Source organism: Muscardinus avellanarius, assembly GCF_963383645.1.
Source record: "Muscardinus avellanarius genome assembly, chromosome: X".
NCBI lineage: Eukaryota > Metazoa > Chordata > Mammalia > Rodentia > Gliridae > Muscardinus > Muscardinus avellanarius.
The window spans coordinates 50921166-50948688 of record NC_137792.1 but is presented as its reverse complement, the minus strand read 5'-3'; the positions used below and the strand labels follow the sequence as shown (position 1 = coordinate 50948688).

General features: G+C 50.7%; 2 protein-coding genes across 4 annotated transcripts; both read right to left on the bottom strand.

Moving 5' to 3' along the window:
* Nucleotides 1-6054: 6054 nt before the first annotated feature.
* NAA10 (N-alpha-acetyltransferase 10, NatA catalytic subunit) lies at nt 6055-13354 on the bottom strand (the record flags this gene model as incomplete). 3 transcript variants are annotated; one of them, XM_080718761.1, is made up of 8 exons in its annotated part: nt 6055-6291; nt 6958-7042; nt 9093-9137; nt 9349-9464; nt 9551-9596; nt 12482-12540; nt 12896-12994; nt 13334-13354. In XM_080718761.1, the coding sequence occupies 8 exons, from the start codon at nt 13352-13354 to the stop codon at nt 6055-6057; spliced, it is 708 nt and encodes a 235-aa protein (XP_080574887.1). The 3 variants fall into 3 exon arrangements, with proteins under 3 accessions (XP_080574887.1, XP_080574888.1, XP_080574889.1); XM_080718762.1 differs by having other exon boundaries at nt 12500-12540; XM_080718763.1 differs by lacking the exon at nt 9093-9137.
* Nucleotides 13355-13641: 287 nt separating this feature from the next.
* On the bottom strand, nt 13642-22943 carry RENBP (renin binding protein; the record flags this gene model as incomplete). Its single annotated transcript, XM_080718894.1, has 11 exons — nt 22902-22943; nt 22584-22693; nt 22422-22497; nt 22172-22247; nt 21823-21995; nt 21110-21334; nt 20685-20766; nt 20237-20412; nt 18439-18570; nt 13849-13936; nt 13642-13760 (listed from the first exon to the last, which is right to left on the bottom strand). Exons 2-11 carry the CDS (start codon nt 22688-22690, stop codon nt 13642-13644), a joined length of 1254 nt encoding a protein of 417 aa, XP_080575020.1. The 5' UTR covers nt 22691-22693; nt 22902-22943.
* Nucleotides 22944-27523: the final 4580 nt, after the last annotated feature.

Genomic DNA, 27523 nt, shown 5'->3' with positions numbered 1-27523 from the left:
CTTCGAACCTGTGTGATCCTCCTGTCTCAGCCGCCCAAGCGCAGGGATTACAACCTGCGCCACCACGCCTGGCTAGGTCTAGTTAATTTTCTAAGGCTGGTCTTGAACCCTTCATCCTCCTGCCTCAGCCTTCCAAGTACTAAGATTACTGGAGTGAGCCACAGCATCTGGTTCTTGCAGGACCTTTCTAAACCTGTTAAGGAGGGGGCCAGGATGTAGCTCAGTGGCAAAGCACCTGCTTTGCAGGTGCGGCACTCTGGGTTTGATCCCTGGTTCCAAAAAGACAAGAAAAAAAAAAAAGAACTCCTTTAAACTCATTAAGGAGTATACTCTTGGTCCTGAGGGGTGATCCCAGGGCTCATGTGGCTAGATAGCCTGTAAAGATGATGGACCAAGCTGGGCATGGTGGTGCACGCTTGTAATCCCCGAGCTTGGGAGGCAGAGACAGGAGGATCGCACAGGTTTGAAGCCAGCCTCTCTGGCTTAAGAGACCCTGTTTCCAAATAAAAATATGAAAATAGGTCTGGGAGTGTAACCTGGAGGTAGAAGGGTTTCCAGGAACCCCAATACCCACCCACACAAAAAAAGAGGATGGACCAGAGGGAGATGAGATTATTACCACCATCCAAGTGAAAGAGCAGAGATGAAACCATGAATTAGGCAGTGAGGGTCTCAGCTAATGATGCTGGGAGGCCCCTCTTTTTTCTGTGTTCCTTTCCCAAGAGGAAAAAAGTTTAACAATGGGGCTTCAAGCCAGGCATGATGGTGCACACTTGTAATCCCAGTACTTGGCAGACGGAGACAGAAGATTGCAGGTTCAAGGTCAACCTCAGCTACTTGGTGAGGACCTCTGCAACTTGGTGAGATTCTGTTTCAAAATAAAATAGAGCTAGGAGTATAGCTCAGAGGTTGAATGCCCCTGGGTTCCATCCCTAATACCATAAAATAAAACAAAATAAAATATATAAAATAAAATAAAAAATAGGGCTGGGGGTGTAACTCAGAGGTAGAATGCCCCTTACCACAGACACAAAAATAAGGGGATCAGTGGTAGAGTGTTTACCTAGCATGCATGAGTACCTGGATTCAGGTTCAATCCCACAGGGCGTGGTGGCACCCGTTTATAATCCCTTTGTTTGGGAAGCAAGAGGATCCTAGGTTCGAGGACAGCCTCAGCAACTTAGTGAGACCCTGTTTTTTTAAAAAAAAAAAATCCGGGCATGGTGACGCAGGTTTGTAATCCCAGCATTTGGGAGGCTGAGACAGGAGGATCGCGGTTCAAGGACAGCCTCAGCTACTTAGCAAGGCCCTTCGCAACTCAGTGAGACCCTGTTTCAAAAATTAAAAAGACTAGGAGGTGGTGAATTGGCTCGGACCACCCCCCCCCCATGCATGGGGCTGTAACTATCTTCTGTATTTCTATCTTTTTAATAAACTTCTATAAATCTTCAAAAAATTAAAAAAGACTAAAAAATAGGGCTGGGGGTGTAGCTCAGAGGTAGAATGCCCCTGAGTTCCATTCTCAGTTCCGCAAAAAAAAAGAAAAAAGAAAAAGAAAAAAAAAAGCAGGGAGTGGTGGCGCACGCTTGTAATCCCAGCGCTTGGGAAGCGGAGACAGGAGGATCGCAAGGGTTGGAAGCCAGCCGCGCTAGCGTAAGAGACCCTGTTTCAAAAAATATAAAATAGGTCTGGGAGTGTAGCCCGGAGGTAGAAGGGCTTCCAGGAACCCCAGTACCACAACAACAAAATAAGGTTCGAGCCCCAATAAATACAATAAAATAGGGCTGGGAGTGTAACTCAGAGGAAGAATGCTCCTAGGTTCCATTCCCTAGGTGCCACAAATAAAATAGGGCTGGGGGGTATAGCTTTCTTTCTCTTTCTCTCTCTCTCTCTCTCTCTCTCTCTCTCTCTCTCTCTCTCACACACACACACACACACACACACACACACACACACACACACACACAATGGGACTTGAGAATTCAAGGTTGGGCAAGTGACTATGCACAGGTTCGTCTCCTGGGGAAGAGTCCGTGAGAGCCCGCCCCCAGCTACAGAGGGAGCAGACAAAGAGGCCTGCTTGCCCCCGCTCCGCCTTTTAGCCTCTGTCCTGAGCAACAAGCAGCCATTGAAGCAGGAGGAGGGTGGAGGAGGCAGGGGATAGGACCCCGCACGCCTGCGGTTTCTTCCTCCCCGCCCCGCAGGTCCCACCTCCGCCCAGGAAACAAAACCGCTTGGGGGTGGAGGGAGCGGCCTAGCGGCTACGCGCCGCTCTGAAGAACGAAGGGCAGAGGGCGGAGGGACTGGAGTGGAAGCCGGGATCTTCAGGCAGCTGTGGGAGGCTCCGCGAGCTCCCTCCCACCAGCGCTAAGGCGTGGCCGAAAGTGCGCGCACGTCTGCCAAGCCGCGGAGTTCTGCCCTGCCGGACCAATAAGAGCCTGGGAACTAAGCCCGCCGCCAGCTGGCGAAAGCCTGACGCTAGGCGCGATGGGCGGGACTAGGCCTCGCTGGGACGCACAAAGAGAAACCCGAGACTTTAGCCAATCATAACAGTCTCGCCCGACCCGGCGCGCTGGAGGGGCGGCTGTGCGCAGGCGCATCTTTTCCGCCCAGGCTCCGCTCATTCTCTCTTAAGTCCGGATTTCCGCGGTTGCTTGTTGATCACGTGCCACGCGCCAGCCAATAGAGAATTGGTCCCCAGGCTCCTGTGGTGAACAATTCAGCCTAGCGGGGGAGCTGTGTGCCGCCAGCAGTAGCGCGGGCTTTAACACAATGACAGCTCTGGGGCGCGGAGCTCAGCCAGGAGGCTGGCGTTCTGAGAGTCTGCCCCAGGAATTAGTAGCAACAAGTGATTGCGATGCGACGAGGGAAGGGGAGGAAGGGAAGACATGAAAGTTAAGGTTAGGATAAGGCCATGAAAAACAGGGTTTTTTTAATTTAAACTACAGAAGACTCAAAGGAGAGGAAAAGAAACCCCGAGGGTTTACATTTTCCATGAAAATGAAACTGTAACAGTATTAATATGTCATGCCTTTTTTTTTTTTGGTACGAGGAATTGAACCTAGGGGCATTCTACCTCTGAGCTACACCCCCCAGTCCTGTTTGTTTTTTATTTGGAAACAAGGTCTTACTAGGTTGCTGAGAGCCTCACTTAAGTTGTTGAGGCTGGCTTCGAAACTGTGAGCTTCCTGTCTCAGTCTCCTAAGTACTAAGATTACAGGCGTGAACCACCACGCCCACCTCGACATCACTCATTTTATGGGTCAAAACCTGTACAATGTTATAACAAAGAGGGAACTATAATGCAAACCGTGGGTCATAGTTAACAAGGTATTGGAGCCAAGTCTGTAATCCCAGTACTAGGGAGGCTGAAACAGAACCCCGGGTTCTTGGCCAGCCTCATCAATTTAGCGAGGCCCTCCACAATTTAGTGAGACCCTGTTTCAGAATTAAAAAATGAAATAGGGTTGGGGATATATAGAGGTATAGGAACAACTGCCATAATGCTTTGGCCCACACTTGTGATCCCAGTACATGAGAGGCTAAGACAGCAGAATTGCAGGTTTGAGGCCAGGGCCTGGTAACTGAGACCGTTTCAAAATAAAAAAATAAAATAGGGCTGGGGATATAGCTCAGAGTTAGAACATCTTTGGTTTCAATCCCCAGTACCACTAAATGATAATTATAACGATACAGAAAACTGTGAGAGGGGAAGAGGTAGGTGCTGTTTTTTGGGGGAAGGGATTCTAGAGAAGATTGAACCCAAGGGGGAGTCTACCTTTGAGCCACACCTTCAGCCCTGTTTTATTTTTTGCAGGTTTGGGGCTGGAACCCAGGGACATTTGACCTCTGAGCTACACCCGCTGCCCAATTTTTTATTCGTTATTTTGAAACAGGGTCTCACTGACTTGCAGAGGGCCTAAGTAGCTGAGGCTGGCTGCGAACCTCAATCCTCTGGTCTCAGCCTCCCCAATGCTGGGATTACAAACATGCACCACCACGCCCAGCTTATTTTTTTATTTTGACACAGGATCTAACTAAATTGCTGAGGCTATACTAGAACCTGGGTTCCTCCTGTCTGAGCCTCCTGGAATTACAGATGTGCACCACCACACCAGGCTTCTGACCAATTTTTCCATAAATCTAAAACTGTACTAAACTTTATTAAGCCCGGCATGGTGGTGCCCACCTGTAAGCCCAGTACTTGGGAGGCTGAGATAGGAAGATGGATTGCAGGTTTGAAGCCAGCTTTGGCAACTTAGCAAGGTTTTCAGCAACCTAGTGAGACTTTATTTCCAAATAAATAAAATCTGGCTGGTAGTGTAGCTTGGAGGTTGAATGCCTCTGGGTTTTATCCTTAGTACCACACACACAAATAAAAATTATATTAATTAGCAGGGTGTGGTGGTGTACATCTGTAATCCCAGTACTTGGGAGGCTGAGACAGGAAGACCTCAAGGTCAAGGCCAGCCTCCAAAAGACCATTTCAAAATACAAAATAAAATAGGGATTGGAGGTAGAGCACCCCTGCATCCAATTCCCAAGACCACCAAAAAAGTCTATTAACTATTTCTTTCCCTTTTTTGGTGGTACTTGGAATTGAACATGGGGTACTTTACTTCAGAGCTACACCCCCAGCCCTTTTTATTTTTGTTTTGTGTGCATATGTGGTACTGAGGATTGAACCCAAAGGAGCTCTACCACTGAGTTACACTCCCAGTCCTATTTTAACTTTGTTTTGATTTTGTTACTGAGGATTGCACCCAGGGGACTCTACTTCTGAGCAACACCCCCAACCTTATTTTACTTTTTATTTGGAAACCGGGTGTCACTAAAGTGCTGAGGCAGGCCTGGAACCTGCGATCCTCCTTAGTACTCAGCCTCCCAAGTACTTTCTTTTTTTTTTTTTTTGCAGTACTAGGGGTAGAACCCAGGGGCATTCTACCTCTGAGCTACACACCCCTAGTCCTATTTTTAGTCTATTTATTTATTTATTTATTTATTTTGGTACTGGGGGTGGAACCCAGGGGCTTTCTACCTCTGGGCTATACTAGACCATTTTATACTTTATTTGGAAACAGGGTCTCACTAAGTTGCTGAGAGCCTCACTAAGTAGCTGAGGCTGGCTTCGAACCTGTACGATCCTCCTGTCTCAGCCTCCCAAGCACGGGGATTACAATCATGCACCACCACGCCCGGCTTTCTTTATATTTTGAAACAGGGTCTCACTGAATTGTGAAGGGCCACGCTAAGTAGCTCAAGCTGTCAAACTGCGGTCCTCCGGTCTCTGCATCCTGAATGGTGAGATTACAAGCCTGTGCCACCATGTCCGGCTCCAAGTACTTTTTATTTTCAAATGAAAGCTCATGTTATGGAAAAGATGCAAGAGTATGGTGGTTGAACACACAGAACTTGCCAACCATTGGTATGACAGGAGAGGATAGAATCAGGGATTGTTGACAGGCTGTTATTCAGATAGGATATTTGAGCAGTTGGACCTAGACATCTGGAGACCAGCAGGTGTGAACTGGGGTTGCTATAGCTAAAAACAAATACAAGTAGGGAGAGAAAGGGCTGAAGGTGAGCACACTCAAGGCAGAGGCAGTGAAGGACATCAAGGGTATGAGAGCTGCCTTTGCAGCTTGAGGCTGGCTAGCCCAGGCTCACTGCTCACTTACTACACAGTAAGTGTAGGAGAACTGGAAGGGCCCATGAAGGATTACCTAGGGAAGCCCTGGAACGATGAGGCCACAGCAGAGCAGGCTCCAAGGGCAGAGTATCCCTCCTCTGACCCAAAGATGCTGAAACCTGTCAGACTTGGAGTCCCATATCCAAAGCCTGAAACAAACAAACAAACAAACAAACAAACAAACAAAACGCTTCCCTTCTACTTGGGCTCGGCAGGTGGCTCTAGGCTGAATGTGAAGCTGACATTCCCCTGAGCTGGAGAAAGGCACTCACCCCCAAATATGAACATTCACACACAAATCCCCCAAGGTCAAGGGCTGAGGTTTATTATGAAAGCTTGTGGGTGAGGATGGGATGGGGCAGGCTCTAGGAGGCCGAGTCAGAGGCCTCCGAGCTGTCCTTGACATCCGTGCTCTCTGTGGTCTCGCTGACCTCGCTCAGGTCCTTGCTGTCCCCACCGCTATCCTCAGCAGCCAGGCCCTTCTCTTCACGACAGGCCTCTCCAGAGCTCGGAAGCAAATTGCCTTTGCTCTCCACCTTGTTCTCTATGGCACCCAGCACCACGTGCCTGCCCTTTTCCTTTAGTTCCAGGTGCCGCCTCAGCTGCCATCAGGAGCCCAGGGAGAAGCGTGTAGAAAGAGACAGGGCCTAAGTCTCCAGTCAACAAGGGCAAGGGGAACCAGGCCCCGTTGCTGGCTGGAGGAAGGGGCATAGTGAGAGGTAGAAAACAGGACTCTGAACTTATCTGAGTCCTGGCTCTCCCCTTCCCTATGCCCCTTTCCTCAGTGATGGCACCTCCCTTTAACAGGCTGCTGGGAAGCCCCCAAGACAGAGCAGAGCCCCCAGAACAGCCCTGGGTTCCAAGGAAGCATGGCCAGGACCCTTAATTTCTCCCCAGCCCAGTTTGGTGTTCTTTCTAAGCAGGCAGGCCATGTCTGTCCCCTAGGTGTCCCCTGGCCTTCCCATTCCCCCTCTGGAAAGCCTCCACCCCTTAACTGCAGGCTTCTTTCCCACACAAGAGAATCTGGCTGGGTGGCTTCTTCTAAAGCCAGATAAGGCCCATCTTCCCACTTGCCCAAGTAGAAAATTGAGGTCAAGAGGGACCACGATTCCCATCATTATAGCTGCATGTTGGTCAGTACCCAAAGTTAGTTTCACCTCCGGCCACCCCAGGCTTCCTGTCTCAGGGTTTCCAAGCAACCACCTTCCCAGCCGGGCCTCCCCTCCTTCACTGCTAATACTGCTGCTTTGACCTGGTTGGACTCTTACCTCATCAGCCATCTGGGTGAGGTCTCGCTTCATCGCATATGCATCTTCCCCATCTGCGTAGTATTTGGGCTCCACTTCACTGATCCTGGAGCCAGGAAGAAAACCCAAACCTGGAGGCATTCTGGTATCATGTGCTAATGGGGCAGGCATCATTTCCCCTCTTAGAGGCAGCAAGCCCAGGCAGTCGCCCCATTACCAACACACAGCCTTCCCTCTGCTCTCTCCAGCAAAGCCTAGCAGTAAGCAGTGCCCATTGTCTATCACCCACCCTCAGGGCCACTGCTACCAAGGATCTGTTTCTGTGCTTTCTTGTGAGCCGAATCCCCGATTTCTGCCACCTTTCCTCACTGCCCTGCTCCCTGTCATTTCCTGAGCATGCAGTCGTTCTTCCACCTAGAGATAGCAATTGGGGGAAGAGGGGTACTATGGCCTCTTGTGTGAAAGCAGCCATCCCTAGACAGTGTGGCCCCTGCCTGAGCAGCTGAAAAGTAGCGCCTACATTGGGAGGTATGTATATACACTCCAAGCAGCCCTGTTAGCCCTAAGACATAGTATTACTGACTGAGCATATGCAGTAGTTCCCACCAGAAGCATCCTTGACTGAGTCTAAAGTTCCTCCCTGGATCTGAGTGTTCAATTCAGCTTGCAGAGTACAGCTTCTCTTCACCAGCCCTCCTAACTGAAGCTGAAGCTGAGTGTGTCTGAGTGGACCTTCCACAGGCAGCCCACCACAGTTTTAAATTTTTTTTTTTTTTTTTTTTTGCAGTACTAGGGATGGAACCCAGGGGCATTCTACCTCTGAGCTATACCCCCAGTCTGATTTTTTTATTCTTTATTTTGAAACAGGATCTCATTGAGTTGCAAAGGACCTCATTAAGTAGCTAGGCCATCTGTGAACTGCAATTCTCCTGTCTCAGCCTCCCAAATGCTGGGACTACAAGCGTGTGTACTACCATGCCCGGCTGGCAGCCTTACTTTCAAGTGCTTTGTGTGTGTTCATGTGTGTGTGGTGCTGGGGATTGAACCCAGGGGCATTCTCTGAGCTAAACTATATATATATATTCCCCTCCCCCGGTACTAGGGATTGAACCCAGGGGCATTGTACCTCTGAGCTATACCCCCAGCCTTATTTTTTAGTACTTTTATTTTGTATTTATTTTTTTGGTGGTACTGGGGTTCCTGGAAACCCTTCTACCTCTAGGCTACACTCCTAGACCTATTTTATATTTTTATTTGGAAACGGGGTCTCTTAAGCCAGCACGGCTGGCTTCAAACCTGCGCGATCCTCCTGTCTCCACCTCCCAAGCGCAGGGATTATAAGCGTGCGCCACCACAACTGGTGTAGTACTTTTATTTTTGAAACAGGATTTCACTGAGTTGCGAAGTGCATTGCTAAGTAGCTGAGGCTGTCCACAAACCGAGATCCTCCAGTCTCCGCCTCCCAAATGCTGGGATTACAAGCATGCGCCACCACGCCTGGCATCCCAGCTTATTTTGCTTTTTATTTTGAAACAGGGTCTCACTAAGTTGAGGATGGCCTCACTAAGTTGCTGAGGCTGGCCTAGAACCTGCGACCTTCACGTCTCAGCCTCCCAAGTATTGGGGCAGGCACCACCATGCCAGCTTCAAGTGCTTTTTGCCACTATCTATTGAGCACTTGCAGGTCTCTTCTAGGCTGGGCACACAGAGACACCCATGTCTTGGGCTGGCCTGCACTCGTCCACCAGGATGCCCAGTGCTCTAGGCCCCTCACTACTCTTACTGACAGCTCTTCCTTTCTGCATCATCCTTCCCATCCTGCTTCTTAGCCTCTGCTCTTGCCTTGGGTCCATCTCTATCTACTCCCAAACTTGAACTAAGAAACCTTGTGGGTTCTTCACCAGCTTTGGTCAGCAGCCAGCCATCCCTCCTCCATCTAGCAAGACCTGCCAGACCCCTCCCCAGCACAGCATGCAGTGAGCAGATGGCAGCAGCAGGCAAGTGTTAGCTCCATGTCAGCTTCTCAGCCAACAGCCACTGAGCATGGAGAGGCCACCTGGCAACGTCTGGGCTCCATGGCCTCCTCCCCCTCTTGCTCCCTCCACCCCCATGCTGGGAAGGCAGTTCAGCCCCCTAAAAAATCTAGATCTACTTACTGAAAGTTGAGGGTGTTGGAATAGAGGTGCAGGGCGGCCCGGTTACTGCAGGAGAATAAGGCACTGCTGAGCTACACAGACTTGACCAGGTAGGCTAGGCAGTCCATGCCCAGATCCTGCCCTCTTTCTGGTCCCCTCTTCCCACTAATCCTATTTCCCAAATCTTCTCCAAAGGCAGGGCACTCCAGAAACCCCATCAAAATGGTATATCTTCCTCCCCTCTCCCCATTCCCCCTTCCTTCAGCTTGATTTCCACCTCTTCCTGACATGCAGGGAGACATATTTGGCATTGAAGTTCTCTATCATGGCTCGAGAGGCCTGGTCCATCAGCTTCTGAGCCAGGCCAAGGCGCCGATGGGAACGCTTCACAGCCTGGTGGGAGAAGGGTAGGTGGGCTAAGACCCTGACAACTGCCCCGACTTCCCCACACGTCCAGAGCTCTGGTGGGCCCCACTTACCAGTGAGGTTATGTGTCCATGGGGCACATCATCTGGGTCCTCTTCCCTAGAGGAGAAAGAAGAGCACAAGAAAGGAGCCTGGTGCAGGTGCAGCCACCCTGGGGCAGCCGGGCACAGTGGATGTGCAAACTCCTTGAGGCTGGTCTAGTAGCATCCCAGGGACTAGGCTGGAGGAGAGCTGGGAATCTCTTAGATCAGAGAAGCCAATGTTGCCTCCCACCCCAAAATTTCACACTATATTGACCAGATATGTACAGTGTCAACAGAATATTGCTCCATAATACAAATAAAGAAGCAAGCCAGCGTGGTAGTGCACGCCTGTAATCCCTAGTACTTGGGAGGCTGACACAAGAGGATCACAAGCTCAAGGCAGCCTCAGCAACTTAGGAAGACCCTGTTTCCAAATAAAAAATAACAGGGCTGGGGGGTAGCTCAGAGGTAGAATGGCCCTGGGTTCAATCAAAAGAAAGAAAGAAGCCGGGCATGGTGGTGCATGCTTGTAATCCCGGCACTTGGGAAGCTGAGACAGGAGGATTGCATAGGTTCAAAGCCAGCCTCAGCTACTTAGTGAGGCTCTCAGCAACTTAGTGAGACCCTGCTTCCAAATAAAATATAAAACAGGTCTGGGAGTAGAGCCCGGAGGTAGAAAAGTCCCTGGGTTCCACCCCCAGTACCACAAAAAAAAAAGGAAGAAAAAAGGAAGGAAAGAAAGAGGAAGGGAGGGGAAAGGGATGAATCGATAGATGTTAAGGCTCAAAAGAGAAGAATCTATTTGTGTGCATGTGTGGTATTGGGGGGTGGAACCCAGAGGCTTTCTACCTCTGGACTATACTCCCAGACCTATATTTTATTTGGAAACAGGGTCTAAGTTGCTGAGAGCCTCACTAAGTAGCTGAGGCTGGCTTCAAACCTGTGCAATCCTCTTGTCTCAGCCCTCCAAGCGATGGGATTACAAGCGTGTGCCACCATACCTAGCTTAAAAAAAAAGGAAGAATCTTAAATGCATATTACTAAGTGAAAACAGCCAGCCAGAAAAGGCTGTAGAGATTATATGATTGCAACTATATGACATTTTAGAAAAGGTAGATGATAAAAAGATAAGTGGTTGTCAGAGGTTAGTGAGGAGGGAGGGATGAGTAGGTAGAGCTAGTGAAACCCGAGTGATACTGTAAAGGTAGACATGCTTCAATTGTCCAAACCATGAGAGCATCCATCACAAAGAGAAATAGAGTAAGTTAACTAGGAATTTACTTATCAAAGTATCAGTGTTGGTTTCTTACTTGTAAAAAAAAATGTATCATACAAGCCAGGCATGGTGAAACATGCTTGTAATGCTAGTACTTGGGAGGCTGAGACAGGAGGATCACAGGTTCAAGGACAGCCTTAGCAAGTAGTGAGATTCTTATTAACCTAGTGAGACCTTGTTTCAAAATAAAAATAAAAGTATGGCTGGGGATGTAGTTCAGAGTTAGAATGCCCCTGGGTTCAATACCCAGTACCCCCCAAAAAAATGTATCATACTTACACTATATGTTAATAAAGAAAAAGGAGGTTGGGTAAGAGATTATATGGAAACTCTGTATATTCTGCTCAATTTTTCTGCAAACTTTAAACTGTCACAAAAAATAGCCTATTAATTTTTGTGTGTGCATGGTACTGGAGACTGAACCCAGAAGTGCTCTACCACTGGGCCACACGCCCCAGCCCTTTTTGAGACAAGCTCTCAAAATAGCCATGTGATGATTTCAAACCTGGGATCCCCTGTTTCAATCTCTCAAGTACTGGGATTACTTACAGGTGTGCACCACTGCACCTGGCAAAGCTATTAATAATAAAAAAAAATCTCCAGTATTTGGGAGGGTGAGACAGGAGGATAGAGGTTTGCGGCCAGCCTCAGCTACTTAATGAGGCCCTTTGCAACTCAGTGAGACTCTGTTTCAAAAAAATAAAAAATAGCCGGGTGTGGTGGTACACACTAGTAATTCCATTGCTTGGGAGGCTGAGACAGGAGGATTGCACTCAACTACATAGCAATATTCTGTTTCCAAATAAAGTATAAAATAGGTCTGGGAATGCCGGGCATGGTGGCACACGCTTGTAATCCCCGCGCTTGGGAGGCGGAGACAGGAGGATTGCGCAGGTTTGAAGCCAGCCGCTTGCTCTGGCTTAAGAGAGCCTGTTTCCAAATAAAAATATAAAAATAGGTCTGGGAGTGTAGCCCAGAGGTAGAAGGGCTTCCAGGAACCCCAATACCACACACACAAAAAAAGGTCTAGGAATATAGCCTGGAGGTAGAAAAGCCCCTGGGTTCCACCCTCAGTTCCACCACCAAAAAAAAAAAAAATCAAATAAAAAGAAAATAGCTGGGTGTGGTGGTGCATGCTTGTAATCCCAGCATTTGGGAGGTTGCGGCAGGAGGATCGCAGTTCACAGAGAGCCTCAGCTACTTAGTGAGGCCTTTTGCAATGCAGTGAGACCCTGTTTCAAAATAAAGAATAAAAAAAATAGGGCTAGGGGTTTAGCTTGGAGGTACAGTGCCCCTGGGTTCAATGCCCAGTACCCCAAAAAAAGTATCATACTTATGCTACATTTTAATAATACCCAATACCGCCAAAAAAGAAAGAATAAAAAATCAGGCTGGGGTATAACTCAGAGGTAGAATGCCCCGAGGTTCTGTCCCCAGTATAGAAAGAAAGAAACAAAGAAAGAAAGAAAGAAAGAAAGAAAGAAAGAAAGAAAGAAAGAAAGAAAGAAAAAGAAAATAGGGCTGGGGGTATAGCTAAGAGGTAGAATGTCCCTGGGTTCTATACTCAGTAATACACACACACACAACCATAGCATCATCAACTAGACATGGATGGTGGATGACCTTCCCCTCCAAAATTTGACCCTCACAGTCCCAACAATATGCCTCTATTCTTGGTGACTCACATTTTGGCCAGGACGTACCCTACAATCTTCCCATTCTCATCCTCTGCAATGTAAGAGAGCTGTCAACAGAAGAAAAGCAAGTCAGCAAACAACTGTCAGAGCCGGGAGGAGCCCACCCTGACCCCTGCTGTGCACCTGAAAGCCAGGAAGCTGCTCAAGTGCACTTCTGGGCCAACTTGTGATGTGGAGGCCAAGCGACTCAGTTTCCCTACACTATACTGGGCCCTATCCCCACCCTGCTCCCTTTCTCCACTCCCTTCAGGAACTGCCTTTTCATTTGTCCCTGTTCGCCAGCTGCTGAAAACACCCAGACCACACAGCCCCATGAGCTCTAAAGACTTTGCCCAGTCTTCCTCAGCCCACTGGGACTGGACTGACCTCGGCCAGAGGTCCCCCAATTCAAGAGCTTCCCACCTGGGGCCAGGAGAGGCCATGGTAGAAGTAGTATTTCATCTGGTAGTTCTCTGGCAGGCAGAGGAGGTTGCAGTGCTGCATGTTCATCAGGTCCTCAGGCTGCAGGGGAGAAAGATAGCAGGAGAGAGTGAGCCCTCGGCTGCTGTGGCCAGGTCCTCCGTCGGCTGAGAACCCTGCTCTACGGCGGTCTTTTCAGCCTCCAGGCCCCCAGGGCTGTGACTATGTGACTTGGCACAAGGCCTGGTCCACGGCCATGGTGCGAACGCGTCAATGCCAGGCAGGGCCTACCCAACGGAACCCTGACATCGCGCGGACAGCAGGGCCCAGCCCTGTGCTCCGGGCGCGCGGCCCATCGCGAGGGTCCCTCGGGAGGGAGCATGCGCACGTCCCCCAGCCGGCGTCCACGCGGCGCGGACAGGCCCCGCGACGGCCCCTTACCCTCGCATTGCGGATGTTCATGGCGGCGGGGATGGCGGGGCGCAAACGCTAGTAGTAGTCAGCTACTGCAGCGGGGCGGCCGGGGTTGGGGCTGGGGCAGGGGCCTGGCTCGCGGGGGCAGCGGAAGAGGCGGGCAGCGCTGGCTGGCCACCGGCCGGAAGTGCGAGGCCCACGGCCACGCCCCCTCGGCCACTAGGCCAATGTGCGCGCGCCCGGGCGCCGAGGAGCCGAGCCTGCAGCGAACGGGGTGACGGCGCCCCTCCCGCACCCACACACGCGCACACACGGGAGGTGGAGCAAACTCCGCTTTATTCCGCGTCTCGGCGGGCGGGGTCGGCGGGCGGGGCGGAGGCCAAGGGACAGCGGCTCAGCAGCGCGCCCAGCAGCTCCTCGCACATGGCTAGGCACCGCGGCACGTGGAAGCAGCCTGCGGGGAGAGGCGGGCGGTTTGAGAGGGCCGGGGGAGCCGAGTGCCACGAGCCCCTGCAGCCCCTTTCGCCTCCCCGCTCGCTCACCTTTGAAAGGCCCCCCCTTGATGGTGAGGGCAACCTTTCCCTCTCGATTCAGATAGCCAAACCATTCTCCATACTCGGGATCCCGAAACTGGAATAACAATGAGACAATGACAGACCCGGCAGGACCCGCCCAGAGGCCAGAGCCTGAGGAAAGAGTGCTCCTGGGCCCCACTGCTCCTCTCTCGGCGGCTCTTTGAACCGCTACAACGCTTCCTAGAGAGACCTGAAAGCTGGGTGTGGGAGGCTGCAGACCATCTGCAGCTGTAAAACCAACCGAGAAAGGGCCTGCAGGCTAAGCGATGGACAAGTGTGTTTAAAATGGAATAACAAGAACCGTGCTCTGGCGCAGCAGGCCCTCTGTAGTGAAAGTTACACAGGTGTATACATTGTTGCAAATTCTGGAACTGAATACTTAAAATGGATTCATTGTAACTGGGTAAACTACTTGAAGAGATTTAAACAAAGAAATAATCTTGAAAGGGCTTGACTTGCCAGGAAACTTTGTAACAAGTAACTCGCGTTCAGATCCTGTTCCCTGCTTCACAGGACTATAATCCAGTAGAAGAGTTTTGTAAGCCTCCGGCACACAGATCACACTCCTGGCCTAGCTCGCCATAGGTTCCAAACACACCTCACTCTTCCAATACAGGAAACAGATAGACCGCCTGGGCTGACCCATTTCCCACTCCTATCTGGTCCTGTCTGATGAAAGTTTCTCAGTTCCACACTCTCCAGGAGTTAAGTGCAGCTCTTTCTTGGATTATAGACAAACCAATTACATTAAAGCCCACCATCAAAATGCTTCTTAGGGCTTGGGTCTGTAGTTCAGTGGTAAAGTGCTTTGTGTTTACTTGGCATGTACAAGACCCTGGTTTGACTCACAAAACCACACACACACACAGTCCATTTAAATTGTGATCTAGAGTCGGGCGTGGTGACCCACGCTTGTAATCCCCGCGCTTGGGAGGCAGAGACAGGAGGATCGCACAGGTTTGAAGCCAGCCGCGCACTGGCTTAGGAGACCCTGTTTCAAAATAAAAAAAAATGTAAAAAATAGGTCTGGGAGTGTAGCCCGGAGGTAGAAGGGCTTCCAGGAACCCCAGTACCACCAAATAAAAAAAAATGTGACCTATAGTCGGGCATGGGGGTGCATGCTTGTAATCCCAGCATTCGGGAGGCTGAGACAAGAGGATTGTGGTTCTCAGACAACCACAGCTACTTAGTGAGGCCCTCTGCAACTTAGACCCTGTTTGAAAATAAAAATACAAAATAGGGCAGAGGGTATAGGTCCGAGTTTGAAAAAGCCCCTGGGTTCCATCCCCAGACCCCCTAAAAAAAAATGATTGTGACCTATAGCTGGGTGTGATGGTGCACACTTATAATCCCAGTACTTGGGAGGCTGAGATAGAAGGATCCTATGTTCATGGCCAGCCTCAGGTACTTGTGAGGCCCTCTGTAACTTAGACACTGTTTCAAATAAAAAAGAATAAAAAATGGGGCTGAGGGTATAGCTCATTGGTAGAATCTCTCTGGGTTCAGTCCCCAGTAACACACACACACACACACACACACACACACACACACACACACACACATACATTGTGACCTATAAAACCAGGCATGGTGGCGCACATGTAATCTCAGTACTTGGAAGACTGAGACAGGAGGATCACAAATTCGCGGCCAGCCTCAGCTACTTAGTGAGGTCCTCCACAACTTAGTGAGACCTTATTTCAAAATAGAGAATAAAAAATAGGGCTGGGGATGTAGCTCAGAGGTGGAATGACCCTGGGTTCAATCCTCAAAAACAAAAAAAAATTATGACCTATATATTGCTGGAAGTGGTGGCACATGACTGTTAACCCAGTACTTGGGAGGCTGAGACAGGAGGATCACAGATTCAAGGCCGCCTAAGCAACTCAGACCCTATTTCAAAATAAAAAATAAAATATGGCTGGAGAGGAGTATAGTTCAGAGGTAGAATGCTCCTAGGTTCAATCCCCAGTAACAAAAAATAAATAAAATAAATTATGACTGCCAGGCATGGTGGCGCATGCTTGTTATACCAAAATTTGAGAGGCTAAGACAGGAGAATTGCAGTTTGAGGACAGCCTCGGCTACTTAGTGAGGTCCCTTGAAACTCAGTGAGACCTTGTTTCAAAATAAAAAATAAGCCGGGCGTGGTGGTGCACGCTTGTAATCCCAGCATTTGGGAGGCTGAGACTGGAGAATTGCGGTTTGTGGACAGCCTCAGCTACTTAGTGAAACTCTCTGCAACTTAGCAAGACCCTGTATCAAAATAAAGAATAAAAATATGGCAGGGGGTGTAGCTCAGACGTAGAATGCCCCTGGGTTCCACCCCCAGTACTGCAAAATAAATAAATAAATAAATAAATAAATAAATAATAGTGACCTATGAGTTCATGGCAGCTGGTTGCAGTGCCAATATGCCTATAATCTCAGTTACTCAGGAAACTGAGGTAGGAGGATTACAAATTCAAGGCCAGCCTCAGCAATTTAGCAAGACACTCTCAAAATAAAAATAAAAGTGGAGCCCAGTGTGGTAGTGCATACCTATAATCTCAGTACTTGGGAGGCTGAGACAGGAAGATCATAAGTTCGCGGACAGCCTCAGCTACTTAGTGAGGCCCTTCACAACTCAATGAGACCCTGTTTCAAAATCAAGAATAAAAAATAGGGCAGGGGATGTAGCTCGGAGGTCAAATGCCTCTGGGTTCCATCCCCAGACCTGCAAAAAAAAAAAAAAATAGGGCTGGGGTATAGCTCAGAGGTAGAATGCCCCTGGGTTCCATCCCCAGTACTGCAAAAAAATAAAAATAAAAATAGGGTTGGGTTGTAGCTCAGAGGTAGAATGCTTGTGGGTTCAATTCCCAGTACCACACACAAAAAAGTGGGGCATACTGTAACCCTAGTAACAAGTACTGGGATTACAGGCTTGCTCTGCCATGCCTGCCTGTAGCAGCAGCCTTCTTCTTCTTCTTCTCTTCCTCCCTCCTCCTCCTCCTTCTTCACCTGGGATTGAACCATTCTACCTCTGAGTTACACCGCCAGTCCTATTTTATTCTTTATTTTGAAACAGGGCCTCACTAAGTTGTGGAGGGCTTCACTATGTAGCTGAGGCTGGCCAAACCTTCCATCCTCTTGTCTCAGCATTCCAAGTACTGAGATAAAATAGAAAGCTGGCACATGCTTGTAATCCCAGCATTTGAGAGGCGGTTCACGGACAGTCTCAGCTACTTAGTGAAGCCCTTTGCAACTCAGTGAGACCCTGTTTCAAAATAAAGAATAAAAAATAGGACTGGGGGTGTAGCTCAGAGGTAGAATGCCCTTGGGTTCTATCCCCAGTACCAATAAATAAATAAATAAATAAATAAATAAATAAATAAATAATAGGGCTGGTGGTGTAGCTTGGAAGTAGAATGCCCCTGGGCTCAATCCCCAGTGCCACAAAAAGAGAGAGGGAGAGAGGGGAGAGATAGATAGATAGAGAGAGAGAGAAGAGAGAGAGATTGGCTTCAGGTTTAATGACTGATTGTTTGGAAGCAGAGCTGAGCATGTGAGATATGTAGAAATGTCTCTCTACTGGGGATAAAACCCACCATGCACAGCTAGAGACACTTCTTTTTTAGTACTGGGGATTGAACCCAGAGGCTCTGAGCTATATCCCTAGTTGTTGTTGTTGTTGTTGTTGTTGTTCTTCTTCTTCTTCTTCTTCTTCTTCTTCTTCTTCTTCTTCTTCTTCTTCTTCTTCTTCTTCTTCTTTTTTGGTGGTACTAGGGTTCCTGGAAATGCTTCTTCCTCCGGGCTACACTCCCAGACCTATTTTATACTTTTTTAAATTTGGAAACAGGGTCTCTTAAATCAGCAAGGCTGGCTTCGAACCTGCGTGATCCTCCTGTCTCCGCCTCCCAAACCCGGGGTTTACAAGCATGCGCCGCCACGCCCGGCTGATTCTTTTTATTTTGAAACAGGGTCCAAGTTGTGGAGGGCCTTACTCAGTAACTGCGGCTGGCTATGAACCTGCAATCCTCCTGTCTTAGCCTCCCAAGAACTGGGATTGCAAGTGCGCACCATTACATGCAGCGTATCTCTTGTCTTTATCTGTATCTCAGAGCCATAGCTCCAGCCCTTTTAAATTTGAAAAGAGTCTCACTAAGTTACCGCTCACTGACCCCAAACCTGTGATCCTCCTGTCTCAGGCTCCCATGTCCTGGGATGATGGGTATGTGGCAGGACATCTGGCTTGCTCTTATAATTTTCCATGGCTCCTGTTGTCAACTGTGTTCACGTGTTTACTTGGCTATAGTCTGTACCCCGCCAAAATGTGAGCTCCAGGAGGCAGGGCTTCTTGGTTTGCTTGAACAAAGGGCACTTCTGGAACTCTCAGAGCAGCTGAGGGGGCCACACTCAGTGAGGGGGCTGGAAGGTGCTGGGGAGAGCCCCCTGGGCCCAGGCAGGCTGAGCTCCCTCATGCCTGCCCTTGAAGCCTCGGCAGCCCCTTTCCCCTGCTGCCTACCATCCTCTCCAAACCTCTACTAGGTTTTGGGGGGACGAGGAGGCTGTGCTCACCTGACGGAAAGTGTACTCAGCCACCTGGTAGAAGAGGCGCAGCAAGGCAGGGTCCCCACTGTCACTGTAACCCATGAGGAAGGCAATCATGGCTTCACTGTGTGGCCACCAGAGCTTCATATCCCATTCCAGCTGAAAACAGAGCAGAGGCAGGTGGCTGAGAGCCCCAGGCCCCTGCAGCCCTCTCCGGCTCAAACACTTAAGAGCTCAATCTTGAGATCTTTGTGTGTGTGTGTGTGTGTGTGTGTGTGTGTGTGTGTGTTTCTAAATGGCTCCTCTCAGCCGGGCGTGGTGGCGCACGCTTGGGAGGCTGAGACAGGAGGATCGCGCAGGTTCGAAGCCAGCCTCAGCTACTTAGTGAGGCTCTAAGCAACTTAGTGAGACCCTGTTTCCAAATAAAATATAAAATGGGTCTGGGAGTATAGCCCGGAGGTAGAAAGCCTCTGGTTTCCACCCCCAGTACCACAAAATAAATAAATAAATAAATAAATAAAAAATAGTTCCTCTCAATGGGATGGTTTACTGAGCCAGCCATGCCCCTTAGAAGACCCTTAAAAGAACAAGTAAAGGAGCCAGCTTCCCTTTAGCCCTAGTATAAAAAACCCTGTGATGGTGGCACACACTGTGTGTGTGCGTGCGTGTATGTGTGTGTGTGTGTGTGTGTGTGTGTGTGTGTGGTGCTGGAGATTGAGTCCAGGGACATTCTACCTCTGAACTATACCCCCAGTCCTATTTTATTTTTTATTTGGAAACAGGGTCTAAGTTGCTGAGGCCAGCTATGAACCTGTGATGTTCCTGTCTCAATAAAAAGGGCTGGGGGGTGTAGCTTGGAGGTAGTATAACCTTGGTTCAATCTCTAATATCAAAAATAAATAAACAAATAATAAAATAAAATGGCTGGGAGAGCAACTAAGAAATATAATTCACCTAGGTTCAATCCCTAGTACCAAAAACAGAAACCCAACAACAACAACATCCCTGTCTTAGCTAGCTGTCTTTTTTGGTGTGTGTGGTACTGAGGATTGAACCCAGGGGTGTTCTATCTCCGAGCTACATCCCCAGACCTATTTTTTTTCCAGGTCTGGGGATGGAACCCAGGGGCACTCAACCTCCAAGCTACACCCCCGGCCCTATTTTTTATTCTTTTTAATTTGAAACAGGGTCTAAGTTGCGGAGTGCCTAAGTAGCTGAGGCTGTCTGCGAACCGTGTTCCTCTGGTCTCAGCCTCCCAAATGCTGGTATTACAAGCGTGCGCCACCACGCCTGGCTTCCCAGACCTATTTTTAAGTCTTTAATTTGAAACAAGGTCTCACTTAATTGCAGAGGGCCTTACTAAGTAGCTGAGGCTGTCTGCAAACCGGTGATCCTCCTGTCTCAGCCTCCCAAATACTGGGATTATGAGCATGGGCCACCACACCCAGCTCAGCTAACTGTCTTTACACCTTTTAGACACCGCTCATGCCCAGGGCCAACACTGCCACCCTCTGCAGACCTCTGGCAGGATCAGGGCACAATCAGTTTGGATGACATGGCATCAGGAAGCAATTCCACTCCTGCGTACTACCAAATGAGAATCACCTGAGAGCCCTTCAGAGCCATCAGGTCCCAGATGGAGGGGACGTGTGTCTCAACATCAGTGTTTGCAAAGGCTTTCTTGTGGCTTCTGTATAATGTAGAGTTGAGTGTTGGGCTCTAGGTTCAAATCTAGTTCCAAGTCCCCCTTCTATAAGCTGAGGTTAATGGCAGGTCAGAAGCCCTCAGAGCAAGGCTAGTAATCTGTGGTTCTAGGAGCTCCAACCTGGGTGGGGCAGAGGTTGTCAGCATCCTGAAAGTAGAAGAGGCCGCCGTGCTCAGGGTCCCATCCTGAGTAGAAGGGCAACAGTAGGAACTTGTCAATAATATAGGCTCGAAGTTTGGAGTCGCCTTTTCTGACAGCATGAAGGAGCAGGAACCAGCCAGCCTCCAGCGCATGGCCTGGTGGGGGGTCAGGGTAAGACAGGAATGAGCTCGTGGGACTTTTCTTCCTCCCTCCCTGGGAGTGAGAGCTGCTCTCAGACTCCCCTACAGCCCCCTGCCTTTCCCCCACCATTCCCCTGTAAAAATCTCCCCTCGCATGCTCCTGCCACCGATGCCCCAGCTTTGGGAGGCCTGTCCTCTCTCTCTCTGCAGATCCCCCAGCTAAAGCCCCAAACCCAAGGCTGAATACTCCCTTCCTCCCACACAGGCCAGCCTCCTCCACCCTTCACCTGGGTTCTGGTGTCTCCCCAAGCAACCAGAGAGCTCCTTGCCATCCTCTGACACATTCTCTAGCACAGCCTGTCCATCCCTCTGCCAGGAGAGAAACAGGAAAAGGCAGCTCTGTCTCCAGCTCCCAGCCCCAAGTAGCAAAACCCAACCTCAGAAATCCTTTCATCCCTCCCTCTGGCTCACCCCTCTGCCACCTGGCTCCAAGGAGGTTGAGGAGGGGCTAAGTTACTCTCACTGGCCCAGGAGGTTCTAATACTTGCTTCAGGCTTGGGCCTCTCCAGGAGAAGAGGACAGAAAGGGCAGGTTTGTCCAACCAGAGGAACAGGGATCAGGTTGTTTCCCGCTCTGGGATTTGGGCAGAAAGGGCACCCCAGGGAGTGGGAGAGAGGGGTCACCCAGCTCCCAGATGCCCAGACACCCCCACCTGGACATGCTGCAGAATCCTCTGGGCGCACCAGTCTCCCAGCTCTGCGTATTTGCCTGCCAGCTCCTCGTCTGCCTCCCCTAGCTGTTGCACCAGGCTGAGCAGCATCATGGGTACTGCCATGGGCTCTGTGGCCGGGGCCCCCGGAAGCTGGGGCCGACCCAGCCCAGATGGGTCCTCTCGCACCCAGCAGATGATCTGCTCCATCATTTCCAGCGCTTCCCTCTGTGGGGAGGGAAGGGGAGGTGAGCAGAGGTCCAGGTGGGGGCTGTGTCTCCTCCATCCTGTCCACCCTATCGCCCCAGGAACCTGAGGTGGGAGGGCTGTATCCTCCCACACATCCCAAGGAAGCCTTCTCCGAGGGCTACTCTGAGACTAGGACCAAGGTCAGGTATGGGTGAGGGGCTTCGGGGGCTCCCAGTCTGGGAGTACAGGCCATTCCTGGGTAGTGGGGCCTGGGCCTGGCAGCACAGGCAGAAGAGTCATTCCCCTGCCCCAGCTAGGCACAGGGCCTGGGTAGGGGACCCTTCTGCCCAGAGCTTTGGTGGAGGTAGGGGAGGTGGGGCTCAGTGGTGAAGGACAGTCAGAAGGGAGGTGAGAAAAACAGTAACACAGTGTGGGCGACTCCAGGCCCAGAAGCAGGACAGGAATGCAGGAAGTACCTCTTCAGGATGTGCCCTGAGACCCAACAGCAGCAGCCCCTTGCCACGCACCTGGTAATGCATTTCCCCAGTCACCCTCCAGAGCTCATTCATGGCCATGGTATAGAAACACTCGCTGAATATGGTCCGCTGGACCTTAATGGGAAGGCCTTCCCGAGTTAGCACGAAGGCACACTTCTTGCCAGGAGGCGCCACCCGGGCGTAGCGTAGCAAAAACTCGCCACCTGGTGGTTGGTGGGGGGATTGACATTGGGACCCAGGTGCGGCCCATCCCCCACACACTGCTTTCCAGCCTCCCTGCCCTCCCCTGCTTATAGACTCCGGTGGGGATTCCCCCATGGGGCCTACTGAGTAAACCGTAAAGGCCCCTGGAGCGACGGGGGGGGGCAGTAGAGGGCACCTGCTTTTGCTGACTCCAAAAGTTCAGTGTGGCGGAAACGCTGGAACTTTCTGTACAAGTGACAATACATCCATACCTGCGGGGGTCACGAGGAACAAGGCATAAGGGGGGGAGTGCAACTTGGGTGAGGGGGAGTCCTAGGTGTCCTCACTGTGGGAAGAACAGTGTAGCAATGACAGGCCTTGTGTGAACAGAGGCAGGAGAGCCCCAGTTATGGTGTTTGAGCTGTGAGGCTGAGAACACCCCCTACCTGCCTGCCCTGCAGCCAAACATATTTGAGGTCGTCATACACCCGCCCATCGCGACCGAGGCACGTGAAGAAGCCCCTGTGGGAGGCAAAGGGTTAGCACAGCTGCACTGGCTCCTGCCCCCTGGGGCCAGCCCTGCTGGGGACCCCAGAAGGGCCACGTACCCGTGCTTACGGTCGTGGGAATGCTCCATCCAGAAGGCTACCACACGATCCAGCTCCTGCCCTACTCGCTCCTTCCAGGCTCGCAGGGTCTCCCACTCCTTTTCCATGTCCTGAAGGAAGAGTCAGGGCTTGGGGGCGCAGTAACCTACAGGGATTCCCATCTCCCTGGGTTCCAACTTCTTTAATCAGCTCAAGTGGGTCCCAGAGCTGCTTAACCAGTCTCCCAACAGGACCCCGAGCCTCGTGGATACAGCCCTCTCATCCCCCCACCCCTGTACCAGACTTCTGACCTCCTCCATCAACTGGGCCCTCCAGAACAGCACCTCTCCCACCGGCTCCACCACTGGCCTGTGGCACTCCGAGACCCCTGTTCCGCCAGGAAGCCAGGCAGAACTGATTGTGTCCCGTGACTGTAACTCAGCTGACCCAGTGGCGCCCCACCTACCCGCTGCTCCACGGGGTTCCTCAGGGAAAGGGGGCAGGGCCTGAGGCTTGGGCGGGGCTTAACCAGGTTCCTGGGAGGCCTTTGATGGCCTCTGCTGGGCACCCTTAGCTGGAGAGCCTTCTGGTGGGAAATGCTGGACAGTCAGGGACCACTGAGGGCAGCAGTGGGGTGGAGAACTGGGTCTGGGCAGGGCCATAGTCCCAGCAAATGTTTGGGCCTGGGGTGCAACAGGAGAGAAGACAGCTAATTTTTTTTTTTCCGGGTCTGGGGATAGAACCCAGGGGCATTCGACCTCCAAGCTACACCCCCTGCCCTATTTTTTATTCTTTTTAATTTGAAACAGGGTCTAAGTTGTGGAGGGCCTAAGTAGCTCAGGCTGTCCATGAACCGCGATCCTCCGGTCTCAGCCTCCAGAATGCTGGGATTATAAGTGTGCGCAACCACGCCCGGCAGCTGAGAATTTCCGAATCCAGAGGCTCCTCTGACCTATGACTCCATAAAGTCTGTCATTAGTTTTGTTCTTCAGTTGCTTCATCAGTCAGTACCAGGCAACCATTGGTGCCACCTTCTTTGCTTTGGGGATGCAGCCAGAGGGCCAGATAGTCACTGCGCAGGACAGAGCAGACATCCCTCCAGCTCTCTGTGCCTGTCTCCCAGCCACCCATTCTGATGCTCCAAGGCAGGCAGGTGGCATTCTTCTGTTCTCCCTGCCAACTGGATAGCCCCACTGCTCAGAATTGTGTGGAAGAGGAATTTTAGGAGCCAGAATGTCTTAAGTCCCTGGGTTCCTAGTGTGGTTTGGTGGAGCTTGGGCATCTTCTGGAAGGATGGGCTGCAGCCTTCGAGCATAAGTAGGTCTTTCTGGCTCATCACTACAGCTCTGCGAAATGGCCAGCCTGGAGAGGTTCCAGGCCCTGGGTAGGGCACAATACTGGGGTTCTTATGGGTGTGCTGGCCTCTGATGTCACAATGGTTTCCTCCTTCCAGGCTATGACTGCTTGGCTCCTGTCGCAGACTGATTCTTCCAACCCCAAACAGATCCCCTTTGTGGTGCTCTAGAGTAAGCCTGGCCCCATGGCCAGCAGGTGTCTATTGCTTCAGGTTCTCATCCACCCTCAGTGTTAGCTCCTGCCTCAGGCCCCTGCCACGATACACAGGGAGGTTTCTATCTACCTACCCCAATTGCAGGCACATGCTTCCCTCTTAAGTTCAGATGCAGCCTCTCCTCTGCCTCCCTTGTACATACTGCCTGCCCCCTCATGCCCAGTCAGGACAAATCTCTATATGTGCAGGGCTCTTTTTCTGTGGGCGGCCTTCCTGGCTCTGTGTCCAGTGGACAGGGCCTCAGCCAGTCCAGAAGTAGAGAACCAGAAGAGCTTTTCTCCACCTTTGCCTACCATCTCTCCTGGGAGGCTGAGGAGTGGTGTACTGAGACTCAAGCTTAGTTTTTTTTTTTTTTTTTTGGTGCTGGAGATTGAACCCGGGAGGCATTCTACCTCTGAGGTACACTCCCAGCCCAATTTTTATTTTTATTTTTTTGCGGGTCTAGGGATGGAACCCAGAGGCATTTGACCTTTGAACCACACGCCCTGCCCATTTTTAAATTTATTTTGAAACAGGGTCTTACTGAGTTGCAAAGGGCCTAAGTAGCTGAGGCTGTCCGCAAACTGTGATCCTCTGGTCTCAGCCTCCCAAATGCTGGGATTACAAGCGTGCACCACCACGCCCTGCTTCCCAGACCAATTTTATTTTAAAACAGGGTCTTGTTAGGTTGTAGAGAGCCTAAGTTGTTCAAGATGACTGTAAACCTGATCCTCCTGTCTGGCTATCGTGAGGCAGGGGAGGTTCTGGGATAGTAGATGATGGGTGACCCCAGAGGTACCACTATGAGAAAAGAGTGGGATGGGAGAAACCCTTGCACCTTTCTCAGGCTGAGCATCCACTTTATTTCTGCGATCCTATTACTGGGATTATAAGCATGCGCCACCACGCAACACTGAGCATCCATACTCCTGACAAATCTACATAGGTCCTCCCCTCTTGGAGCCAGCTCCACTTGAATCCTTCATTGCAGCTGGCCCTACCTGCAGATACTGCTCTTTCCCTGGAACCCTATCCTGTGAGGCTGCTCTCCTGTGCTCCTCCAGTAGATGCCTGGTGCCAGGCTCTGAGTCAGGTCAGTTTTATCTTTATGGTGAAGGCATCCATGGCTCCTGGTGTCAAGACCAGCAGGCTAGTAGATACAGTGGGCCCCACATGACAGGAAATGCCCTATAGTTAGAGAATGTGAGCACTAGGGCCAGAGCTTCTCAGGGAGGTTCCATCACATTAAGCCTTTATCCTGTCACCAGAATAAACCAAATGTGTGCACCTGTGTGCATAGCAGGACTACAGGCTGAGATGGAGGCAGCTTTAGGTAACCCAAGAGGTTCAGGTGGCAGAGTGGGAGAAAAGGTGCAGCAGAGGTGGCAGTCAGGAAGCGAGGGAAGCCAAGGAAGCATGCCTCCCAACATACACACTTTCTCTAGCATAAGCCTGCAGTAGGGGGCCACTCCCTTTTCCATCTCGGTGCCAAGACCTGCTAGAGTAAGCTTTGGGCAGGTCCCAGCGTTCTCTCTCTAGAGCCTGTGGGAGACCTGGATACAGTGAGACACCAGGTGGTTATTTCAAAAAAAGTCTTTTAATTGTTCAAAATAGCACAAAACGACATCGCACTATGGTAAATATTGAGTCACAGGGGTTACTCAACAATAGATGAACAGGTGGTTCTGTTCTCAGAAACAAGAGAAATCAAAGGGCGCTTGGGAGAAGGGATAGGGTAAAACAATGGGACCAGGCGGGTTGGCTCCAAGGTGACTAAACGTGACATTTTCCACAGCGAAATATACTATAATACAACAAACCAGAGGCCCCGGAGGGTGCAGGCCAGAGGTGGGGGGCTAGCCCCTTTCCCACCACATCTCCAGGAAGAGATGGGACTGAAAATCTTGGCTGCTCATTTTAAATCCTTCGGTGACCTGTTTGCAAACCTTGCTCATTGCCTAAAGCTTGGGTATGGGGCAGAAAAATTCAAACAGAGTGCTGACTCCCCAAGTCTGGACCTTGGGGCAGGGGACCTGGCTTTCCTCTGGGTAACACCTTGCATTTGCTCACCAGCCCTAGAGGGCTGCCTTCAAGGAAACCTAGTTTCCGTTCTCTCTGTCCCTTCCCTGCTGTTCACAGGGCTTCAGTCTCTGAGACAGTGATTATGAGGGAGGCGGGGACCACTCTGAAGCTCCCTCAGGCCTGACCCACTAGGTGTGAGGTGCTCACCACAGTGAGGTTTGACAGCTCACCTTTTCTTTGTCCTAGAGGCCTGGGGACAGGGAAAGGGGCAGAGGGCAGGGTCTAGCAATAGGCAACTGGGCTGGGCAACCATCACCACCAAGTCCCATGTGGGAGATTCCATACCTCTCCTGCCCCAGTTGCCCCCAACTTCTCCTCCAAAGATTCCTGCCAAGAATTAGCCAAGGAGGAAAAAAGGAACAAAAAAGTAAAAAGAAAGAAAAAGAGAAAAGATAAACATTCTGTACACAGCTAACAACAATAACAACAACAGAAAGGGACAAAACCCCACACACTAAGGCTAAAATTACAATAAAAATGTTAACTTCATCAATTTCAACTTAAAAAAAAAAATACAACAAATGCAGCAGTTGGTGAAGCAGCCCCCAGCCTCAAGCCAGGCTCACTGGGGGGCGGGGTAGGGGGGGCAACTCCATGCCCGGGTCAGGAGGGTTGCACAGCTGCTGCTCAGGCTACCATAGGGCTCCTTCTTTCCCCTCGTTCTTCTTTTTCCTTCTTTTCTCTTCTCTTTATAAAGGGGAAGCAGAAAGAGATGGAGCACAAAGGCCTCAGAGAAGATGTATAAGCTTCCTGTGGTTTCGCTGAGCGAGATGGGGCTGGCTAAGCCTGAGGAGGGCACAGGAGACGGCTGGAAACACAAGGGTTAACAAAATAGAACCAGACAGACACCAAGTCAGGGCGCCAAGGAAGCCTCTCCAAGGAGGAGCCCAAGAGGGTGCCTTCCCTAGGCTCCTACCCCCACCCCCACCCAGCCCTTGGCTGCCTCTCTAACCAAGGGCGATGAACTTCAAAACATGTGCAGGCTTTCAAGTGTGGGTGCTTTCTATCTCCTTTGACTTTCTTTCCCTCAAAGGTCTATGAATTCTTCAATCTCCCTCCGCCCTAGGGATGGGGCTGGTGCTGGCTGGGAGAAGGAAGGAGCACTAATCTGGCCTGTTCACAGTTCTTCTCAATCTGCCTTCTCCTTCCTCCTAACAGCAATGGTAAAAATGTGCTTTCTTCAGGTTACTGTAAAAACAGAGAGGGGTGGGGGGTTGCAAATGGCGGCCAGTGGCTGGTGAGGGTGAAGTGCATCGCCAGGCAGGTGGGGCAGGTGGCCCCTGAAGCAGAGGGGGTCTGGAGAAGAATCCAGGTGCGGGTCAGTTTCCTC